At 44.7% G+C, this 10,891-nt stretch overlaps 1 protein-coding gene across 1 annotated transcript in view; it reads right to left on the reverse strand.

Annotated features, from left to right (window-relative positions):
- Positions 1–7,383, reverse strand: part of LOC309558532 (uncharacterized protein) — a gene marked incomplete at its 3' end in the record, with an annotated part of 180,905 nt that extends 173,522 nt beyond the window's left edge. Inside the window, exon 1 of the mRNA XM_082261612.1 lies at positions 7,268–7,383. Within this exon, the coding sequence (XP_082117738.1) occupies positions 7,268–7,340 (73 nt within the window). The 5' untranslated portion in view covers positions 7,341–7,383. The remainder of the gene's footprint in view (positions 1–7,267) is intronic.
- Between the last annotated feature and the right edge of the window lie 3,508 nt (positions 7,384–10,891).

Here is a 10,891-nt window from a genome sequence, read left to right on the forward strand (position 1 = left end):
TCAGAGGAATGGTTTCAGCTGGTAGATAAAAAGGGGGTGCTAGGCGAGTACCCTGAAGATAAGTGCTAAGCAAGCTGTCTATTCAGGAACTTTACCTCAGATTCATCCAGTGGCAAGGTGGAACTGTGGCCTAGCTGCATCCTCAGATAGAAGTCCTCAACATTGTGAAAAGTTCAAGTTTTGGAGTATCCCACTCATCCCTTCTCCCATGCCCATACAAAATTAAAACAACAAAACAACAACCCCTAGACTGTTTATTGACTGAGCCGGAGAGAGAAGTGTTAAGATTCTGCATGCAGTTGCTACTGGTAACCCAGAGGGACCTGAAAAGGTGAGAAATCCAGCAGCCCTCAAGGGGGCAGTGCTACATTCATATCTCTAGAAAAACAAAACATTTTGTAAAGATCCAAATCCACCCAAAAAAATTGTGTTTTAATATTCGGCAGATGCTGACAAGCCAGAACCTCTGCCTAAAGCTTGCCATGCATGGATCAAAATGTGGCCTCTTCAGCAGCGACTGGCTACATTTTGATCCATGTAAGGGCTGGCTCGGTGTACACAAGTTGATCTATCGATGATGGGGGAATCAAGAAATTTTCCTTCCTTCCACCCATGGTGGAAGGAAAGAAAATGGCATAATCTATGGCCTGGATAAGTCTTATGCATATCAGGAACTCCAGGGGTAGTTCCCAGCTCCACCCAAAAGCAGAAGTCCCACACTGCCTGGTTTATGTTAGGTTTACATGACACAAATTAGAGCAGGAGTGAGACCAAATAGAGCCTCAGAGATTTCTGTGCTGGAACTTCCTTCTATGGAATGGGTTGGTGGTTTATAAGGCAGGCACGAGTCCTTCATTGAATGAAAATTTCAATTGAATAACCTTTGACAATAATTTCCTAGATGACACTTAGGGGTTTATTTACTAGAGCTGGAGAGGGCAAAATGAGTCACAATTCTGCAGAAAAACCAATCAGCTTCCAGGTTTTATTGCTAAAGCTTAATTAAATAAGCTGAGGTTAATTGAGGCTAATTTTGCCCTCTCTTTAGTTTTAGTAAATAAACCCCTAAGGGTCCATTCACACTAGCGCGACTTGTCAGTAGTGATGTCGCGAACCTAAAATTCGCCGTTCGCGAACGGCGAACGCGAACATCGGCAAATGTTCGCGAACCGGCGAACCGGGCGAACCGCCATAGACTTCAATAGGCAGGCGAATTTTAAAACACACAGGGACTCTTTCTGGCCACAATAGTGATGGAAAAGTTGTTTCAAGGGGACTAACACCTGGACTGTGGCATGCCGGAGAGGGATCACGCAAAAAAAAGTTCTTAAAAATTATAATTTTTTGATAGAGAGCCAATTATTGGAAAAATTAAAAAAAAAATAAAAATAAAATGGCTTTTTCTCTTGCAGGCATTTATCGGGCATTTTTTTAGGCAGGCATGTCATTTTTTGTATTTAGTGTCTGGGGGGTCTAAAAAGTGTACCTGTCAATTTTCAGCTCTGTAGCATGTCCAGAACCCCTAAAAAACAGCATTTTTCTTATATTTTCAGGAATATGGCTTCTCTGCGGCTGGCTTTTTCTCTTGCAGGCATTTAGCGGGCATTTTTTTAGGCAGGCATGTCATTTTTTGTATTTAGTGTCTGGGGGGTCTAAAAAGTGTACCTGTCAAGTTTCAGCTCTGTAGCATGTCCAGAACCCCTAAAAAACAGCATTTTTCTTATATTTTCAGGAATACGGCTTCTCTGCGGCTGTCTTTTTCTCTTGCAGGCATTTATCGGGCATTTTTTTAGGCAGGCATGTCATTTTTTGTATTTAGTGTCTGGGGGGTCTAAAAAGTGTACCTGTCAAGTTTCAGCTCTGTAGCATGTCCAGAACCCCTAAAAAACAGCATTTTTCTTATATTTTCAGGAATATGGCTTCTCTGCGGCTGGCTTTTTCTCTTGCAGGCATTTATCGGGCATTTTTTTAGGCAGGCATGTCATTTTTTGTATTTAGTGTCTGGGGGGTCTAAAAAGTGTACCTGTCAATTTTCAGCTCTGTAGCATGTCCAGAACCCCTAAAAAACAGCATTTTTCTTATATTTTCAGGAATACGGCTTCTCTGCGGCTGTCTTTTTCTCTTGCAGGCATTTAGCGGGCATTTTTTTAGGCAGGCATGTCATTTTTTGTATTTAGTGTCTGGGGGGTCTAAAAAGTGTACCTGTCAAGTTTCAGCTCTGTAGCATGTCCAGAACCCCTAAAAAACAGCATTTTTCTTATATTTTCAGGAATACGGCTTCTCTGCGGCTGTCTTTTTCTCTTGCAGGCATTTATCGGGCATTTTTTTAGGCAGGCATGTCATTTTTTGTATTTAGTGTCTGGGGGGTCTAAAAAGTGTACCTGTCAAGTTTCAGCTCTGTAGCATGTCCAGAACCCCTAAAAAACAGCATTTTTCTTATATTTTCAGGAATACGGCTTCTCTGCGGCTGTCTTTTTCTCTTGCAGGCATTTATCGGGCATTTTTTTAGGCAGGCATGTCATTTTTTGTATTTAGTGTCTGGGGGGTCTAAAAAGTGTACCTGTCAAGTTTCAGCTCTGTAGCATGTCCAGAACCCCTAAAAAACAGCATTTTTCTTATATTTTCAGGAATACGGCTTCTCTGCGGCTGTCTTTTTCTCTTGCAGGCATTTATCGGGCATTTTTTTAGGCAGGCATGTCATTTTTTGTATTTAGTGTCTGGGGGGTCTAAAAAGTGTACCTGTCAAGTTTCAGCTCTGTAGCATGTCCAGAACCCCTAAAAAAACAGCATTTTTCTTATATTTTCAGGAATACGGCTTCTCTGCGGCTGTCTTTTTCTCTTGCAGGCATTTATCGGGCATTTTTTTAGGCAGGCATGTCATTTTTTGTATTTAGTGTCTGGGGGGTCTAAAAAGTGTACCTGTCAAGTTTCAGCTCTGTAGCATGTCCAGAACCCCTAAAAAACAGCATTTTTCTTATATTTTCAGGAATACGGCTTCTCTGCGGCTGTCTTTTTCTCTTGCAGGCATTTATCGGGCATTTTTTTAGGCAGGCATGTCATTTTTTGTATTTAGTGTCTGGGGGGTCTAAAAAGTGTACCTGTCAAGTTTCAGCTCTGTAGCATGTCCAGAACCCCTAAAAAACAGCATTTTTCTTATATTTTCAGGAATACGGCTTCTCTGCGGCTGTCTTTTTCTCTTGCAGGCATTTATCGGGCATTTTTTTAGGCAGGCATGTCATTTTTTGTATTTAGTGTCTGGGGGGTCTAAAAAGTGTACCTGTCAAGTTTCAGCTCTGTAGCATGTCCAGAACCCCTAAAAAACAGCATTTTTCTTATATTTTCAGGAATACGGCTTCTCTGCGGCTGTCTTTTTCTCTTGCAGGCATTTATCGGGCATTTTTTTAGGCAGGCATGTCATTTTTTGTATTTAGTGTCTGGGGGGTCTAAAAAGTGTACCTGTCAAGTTTCAGCTCTGTAGCATGTCCAGAACCCCTAAAAAACAGCATTTTTCTTATATTTTCAGGAATACGGCTTCTCTGCGGCTGTCTTTTTCTCTTGCAGGCATTTATCGGGCATTTTTTTAGGCAGGCATGTCATTTTTTGTATTTAGTGTCTGGGGGGTCTAAAAAGTGTACCTGTCAAGTTTCAGCTCTGTAGCATGTCCAGAACCCCTAAAAAACAGCATTTTTCTTATATTTTCAGGAATACGGCTTCTCTGCGGCTGTCTTTTTCTCTTGCAGGCATTTATCGGGCATTTTTTTAGGCAGGCATGTCATTTTTTGTATTTAGTGTCTGGGGGGTCTAAAAAGTGTACCTGTCAAGTTTCAGCTCTGTAGCATGTCCAGAACCCCTAAAAAAAAGCATTTTTCTTATATTTTCAGGAATACGGCTTCTCTGCGGCTGGCTTTTTCTCTTGCAGGCATATATATCAGTGGTGGGTGGGCAGTGGCACAGTACACTCTCTGTGGACCTGGCAGCAGTCACTGGCACCCAGGCAACTGCAATTTAAAAAATATATATATATTTTTTTTACTTTGCAAGCTGCTGTGCCACTTTATATATCAGTGGTGGGTGGGCAGTGGCACAGTACACTCTCTGTGGACCTGACAGCAGTCACTGGCACCCAGGCAACTGCAATTTAAAAAATATATATATTTTTTTTTACTTTGCAAGCTGCTGTGCCACTTTATATATCAGTGGTGGGTGGGCAGTGGCACAGTACACTCTCTGTGGACCTGACAGCAGTCACTGGCACCCAGGCAACTGCAAATTAAAAAAAATATATTTTTTTTTACTTTGCAAGCTGCTGTGCCACCTTATATATCAGTGGTGAGTGGGCAGTGGCACAGTACACTCTCTGTGGACCTGACAGCAGTCACTGGCACCCAGGCAACTGCAATTTAAAAAAAATATATTTTATTTTACTTTGCAAGCTGCTGTGCCACCTTATATATCAGTGGTGGGTGGGCAGTGGCACAGTACACTCTCTGTGGACCTGACAGCAGTCACTGGCACCCAGGCAATTGCAATTTAAAAAAATATATATATTTTTTTTACTTTGCAAGCTGCTGTGCCACCTTATATATCAGTGGTGGGTGGGCAGTGGCACAGTACACTCTCTGTGGACCTGACAGCAGTCACTGGCACCCAGGCAACTGCAATTTAAAAAATATATATATATTTTTTTTACTTTGCAAGCTGCTGTGCCACCTTATATATCAGTGGTGGGTGGGCAGTGGCACAGTACACTCTCTGTGGACCTGACAGCAGTCACTGGCACCCAGGCAACTGCAATTTAAAAAAATATATATATTTTTTTTACTTTGCAAGCTGCTGTGCCACCTTATATATCAGTGGTGGGTGGGCACACAGTGGCACTGCAGTGGGCACAGTACACTCTGTGGACCTGACAGTCACTGGCAGCCCAGGCAACTGCAATAATAAAAAATATTATTTTTTTCAATTTATTGCAACAAGATGCTGTGCCAACGTATATATATCAGTGGTGGGCAGTGCACTGCAGTGGGTACAGTGCACTCTGTGGACCTGACACAGCACTCACTGCAATTATGACAGAGGAAAAAAAAATATTTTTTAAAATGCCAGGTACTGTGCCTGTGCCACCCGAAATGAGTGTGGTGTGCACACAGTACAGTCTGTGGTAGGTCTGTGGCCTCTCACACACAGCGGGCAGGCAACTGCAGTGTACAATAGATATATATATATATATATATATATATATATATATATATATATATATATATATATAAAGAAAAAAATCTATTACCTTACCAGCCCTTAAAAGGGCTTTTGGGGACACTATATATATATATATATATGTATATATATAAATAAAAAAATCCTCAATTACCAGCCCTTAAAAGGGCTTTTGGGGACACTAGATAGATATAGATATATATATATATATGAAGAAACAACTCAATTACCAGCCCTTAAAAGGGCTTTTGGGGACGCTAGGTATATATATATATATATATATATAAAAAAAAAAAAAAAAACACAAATACCAGCCCTTAGAAGGGCTTTTTGGGGTGCTGATATTACAGCAGTAGTGGACCAAGAACACTGCAAGACCAGGAACACTGACTAACTGTCCCTAGCTTAACAGCAGCAGCAGCAGCAGCAGCTCTCCCTACTCTCACTACACACACTGCTTCAGAATGATCTAAGATGGATGCTGCCCTTGCTTATTTATAGGAGGTGGGAGGGTGTGGGAGGGAGGTACGCTGATTGGCTGGAAATGTGTCTGCTGACTGTAAAGTTCAGGGTCAAAGTTTGCCTCAATGATGTCTTATGGGGGGCGGACCGAACATCGCATATGTTCGCCGGCAGCGGCGAACGCGAACATGCTAAGTTCGCCGGGAACTGTTCGCCGGCGAACAGTTCTATACATCTCTACTTGTCAGGCGACCAAGTCGCCTGACAAGTCGCGGTCGGTCGCCTGCCATTGATTAGCACAGGACCCGTTCTAATAGGAGCGGCACAAGTCGCTCCGACTTAGAAAAAGGGTCCTGTACTACTTTGGGGCGACCTGGAGGCGACTTGCATTGACTTCAATTATATGAAGTCTGTGCAAGTCACGCAGCGTGCACCGCGACTTCACAGGTCGCCCCAGCAAGTCGTGTCGCCCCTGTCTGAATGGGCTCTTAGTAAGGATAGATTGGATAATACACAACAGATATGGGAACAAGGGTGGGGCAAGGTGATACTCAGCGTCTGTAGAAGTAATCAGACAGGTTCTGTAGAGATAAAGCGGTTGTAAACCCTTTCATATACCCAGTGAAGTGAACAGCCTCAGGTGATACACAAAGATGAAACAAATTCTCAAACACAGATTTTACTTGTTTATCTGCAATCTTCTCTTCTCTACATAAGTTAAAAGGGCAGAAAAGTGTTAAAATCTTTTTATCTGTAAGTATCACAGAGGATGGGGTGGAGAGTTGCAGTTACACTGTGTGAGAGCTTATTGGAGGACAGGACAAATTTATATCAAGTGTCGGGAAAACTTCTCAGAATGAAGCTTTGCAGATAGATAAGTAAACACTACAGATATATGTGCTTTGTTCGGATTTCATGACTGGGGTTTACAACCAATTTAATCCAGCCATTGGTAAATTAAATCAATAGAATTGTAGAATCACCTGAGGAGAAGAACAGCAGAATGCAGAAGACAAGCAAAGTGGACAGAGGGATAAGGAAAACATACAGGGAGGGGGTGGAGATTCAGCTCAAGGCATACTTAAACCCAAAGATAAAAATGTAATATGTTGCAGCTTATCAGCCCTTGGATGTTGAGGCTGCTATAGGTAAATGCAGAACTACGCCCTTCTCCCCCACTCCTAATGCATTCCGTAGGATGTGTGTACCACCCTATACCCATTCTCTGCCTCCTTGATCCAGATGCCCATCATTTAGTGTGCACTGCACATGCATGGCCAATAACTTTCTTTCTAGTGGCTAGCAAGCAATGTGATTTTCGTGTCAGTTGTGGGTGGATGAGGTGGAGAGTGGACATGTTGGAGCCAAGTGTGATAGTAGTAGTGGTCAGGGCAGACAGAAGTCACATCCCGCTGGTTGCAAGCCACTGATTTAGAGCATACATGCAGTAAGGGGTGCCCTGCCTACCACTGCACCCAGGTTGGCTACCCCTCCTGCCCATCCCTTGTCCCAGCCATGGTTACAGAAGGAACTTCTCTGCTGGAGGAATCACAAACGCAACAGATTTTCCACAATGTATATTACTCACATGTATGATAGAGGAACAGGAGGAGGATAAGGGGCACCCCATCCATGGTGGCCTCCGGTATTCTCATCTTCATATTCTGATTATTTCATCAAAGTCCACAACCATCTCCTTCTCAGTGTGCCGGAAAACTGAAAGTAAAAGTTAGCAGGAGACCGTCTGCAGAATCCAGATTTCCTGGAACCTGGGATCCTCCCTTCTCCATACTTGCTTATCAATCTAGATAATAGGGTCAAAGGCAGTTCAGCAGGTTCCTATTTACCTTATGTGACACTAAACGATATCCTTGTTCTCCAAAAAAAATAATCTATACACATTAGGGTTGCCACCTCTTTCCTTAAGTGCCAGTTCACATATCTGCGGTGACAGACATCGCATATGATTTGCAGCACACTGCTCTGCAAATCACATGCGATGTCTGTGCGATGCAAATTCAGCCATACATATTGTATGGCTGATTTCGCATTGCATTCGGGCACAACTCGCACAGGACCTTTTTTTGGGTGCGCGGCAGAATCGGATTGCATGGGTATTCACACCTATGCGATCCGATTCATGTCTGAACTGACAGTTCACTCTGCGATATGCGAACTGATTTGGGGGTGTCGTTAACTTTGTATTGACACCCCCAGCGATTCGCATATGGCAGTGTGAACTGCCTGCGAGTTTAATGTGATGTGGGAACCTGCAGTGGATTCGCATTGCATATATAGCACCCTCCTAGGTAGGTGCTAGAGAGTGAGTATCATTTTTGGCTCTGTCTGCCCATCAGAGGAGCAGCGGGTAAATTCTATATTGCACTCTGCTTAACAGGGAGCAGGATCTGTGAGTTAGGTCTGCTCAGTGTGCCCAGTGTGTGATTCATATGGTCTGAGGGAGCGTCCCCACTGTGCCCAATAGGGAGGCACATTGGACAGTGGAGGAAACCTGGCCAATGAGGACACAGGCTTTAATACATCTCCAAGGATTGTCAAAGACTGCTATGGGTTGTGGTAAAAAAAGCCAGGAGCACATGTGCACGAGGTCTTTGGCGGGAAGCAGAGTCCCAGAAGGAGGGCGGCGGCTGCCTCCTCTTCTGCAGCAGTTCAAAATGGGGGGGAGGTGTGGGATTTTGAATGAGGCCCATGGTGGGAGGTGTCGTACGCCTCCATCCCTGTTTCAAGTAGAAATAAAGGAGGGTTGGAACTTTAAATGAGAGACATGACAAGGTTGGCAGGGCAAGGTCACACATTTATTGGTAAATACAGATATACAACCATAACATGTATAATATGTAGAAACAAAATAAAATGATGATAAAACTGGTAGATAGTCCCCAAGTCCAGGTTCATAGAAACCAGCATAGCAAAGTATAAAAAGTAGTAGGTAGTAGAATGCAATCATTACATCAGCAGACTTGACGCGTTTCGTGGACTAAATGCCACTTCATCAGAAGTAGATGCATGAGTCTATAAAAATATATAAATATGAGAAAAAGCAGCAATGGTAACTAATAAAAACTGGAAAGGGGGAAAAAAGGAAGGGGAGGGGAGACCGAGCCCTCCACTTCCCAAACTTACACTGTAGCCTTGGCTGTGACTGGCACTGGGGGCAAACACATGACCCTAGGTGTCTCCTACGGGAGCTGAGTACCCACTAGGCGGGTAGATATGGCAGACCACGCCACATAGAGGAAGGAGCGTGGATAAGGATGCATGAAATGAAGCTAGTAGCAACATTAGAAAAATGTCTGTAGTAAATAAGTAGAGATGTGTATTAAATATATATATATATATTCAATGACAGTACATGGTGATACTAGCATAGTATAGGTGGAAAGGTGAAATGGAAATACTGGTGAATAAGGATAGGATGATAATAATTTAGAAAAGTAAAAAGAGCAAATGGCAATGCTTGTGAATGAGAATAGGATAACAATGGTGTGAAAAAGTGAGTGGGATCAGCACCAAAGAAAGTATGGAAGAACATGTGTAGTGAAAAAAGTCACAGGTGACAGGTGTGTTTAGACCCGAAAAAGGGGAGAAGGTACGAGTGGTGCAACTGGGAAATGGATCTGAACCAGAAAAATCACCCGGACCAGGAAAGAACTGTGATCACAAGGAGTACCCAGGATAGCAAGACCAGAAAAGAAATGTGCAAGGGAATTACCAGAGGAAAATCCAAACTCCAAAAGCAAATGTGCCCCGCGGCCGCCAGGAGCTGCCCAGCCCTGTAAGTCCCATCGTCACAACAGTGCACACAGACGCGGCCACTGCGGGAATGGTGAAAGCCGAGGCAGAAACGTCTGGCGGGCCGCCTAATGTGCACTGAGATGGAGAGCAGCTGGCGCCAAAAAATCACAGTTCTTTCCTGGTCCCGGTGATTTTTCTGATTCAGATCCATTTCCCAGTTGCACCACTCCTAGCTTCTCCCCTTTTTTGGGTCTGCACACACCTGTGACTTTTTTCAATTCCAGTGGCAGCTGGTGCTCAACATTTTTGGGGGGGGGGGGGCGCAAACAGAAAAATGTAATAGGCATTGCTTTGCGGCAAAACGCTGTAAAAAATTTGCGTGACTTTGAGGTAGCAAAAGTGTGAAAGGGGCCTTCAGTAAATAAGGTATAGTGTGCCCCCTTTCAATGCAGAGTGACCAGCGTGCCCCCTTTCTATGCAGAGAGGCCAGCGTGCCCCCTCTCAATGCAGAGAGACCAGCGTGCCCCCTTTCAATGCACAGTGACCAGCGTGCCCCCTTCAATACATGCCCCCTTTCAAAGCAGTGACCAGCGTACATGCCCCCTTCAATGCAGTGACCAGCGTACATGCCCCCTTTCAATGCAGTGACCAGCGTACATGCCCCCTTTCAATGCAGTGACCAGCGTACATGCCCCCTTTCAATGCTGTGACCAACATACATGCCCCCTTTCAATGCAGTGACCAGCATACATGCCCCCGTTCAATGCAGTGACCAGCGTACATGCCCCCTTTCAATGCAGTGACCAGCGTACATGCCCCCTTTTAATGCAGTGACTAGCGTACATGCCCCCTTTCAATGCAGTGACCAGCGTACATGCCCCCTTTCAATGCAGTGACCAGCATACATGCCCCCTTTCAATGCAGTGACCAGTGTACATGCCCCCTTTCAATGCAGTGACCAGTGTACATGCCCCCTTTCAATGCAGTGACCAGCGTACATGCCCCCTTTCAATGCAGTGACCAGCGTACATGCCCCCTTTCAATGCAGTGGCCAGCATACACGCCCCCCCCGAGACCAGTGCACTTACCTGGAGCCCTGGAGCAGCCGCGGCGGCGGCTTCTCTTCAGTCCCGGCGGCGGCTTCTCCCCACTGTGTCCCCCGGCGGCGGGTCTCCACTCTCCACTCTCCTCGAGTCCTCCCGCCTCCTCCTCCTCGGCCAATGGCATGGGGTTTGCCTTGCGGCCAACCAGGAGGCTGATATTAAACCGGCTTCCTGATTAGCCAGGAGGAGGATCGGTGTGACAATAGCGAATTTTCATTCGCTATTGTCACACAATGGGTGGGCTCGGGGCGCACTGCTCTGCGCCCCGGGACCACCTTTTGCATCACCCTATTATAGCCTCTGGCTCTAATCAGGTAATTTAAGGGGTCATTAAGGGGGAAAATGATTGATTA

This window comes from Pelophylax lessonae (genome assembly GCF_965119305.1).
Source record: "Pelophylax lessonae genome assembly, chromosome: 6".
Taxonomy (NCBI): Eukaryota; Metazoa; Chordata; class Amphibia; order Anura; family Ranidae; genus Pelophylax; species Pelophylax lessonae.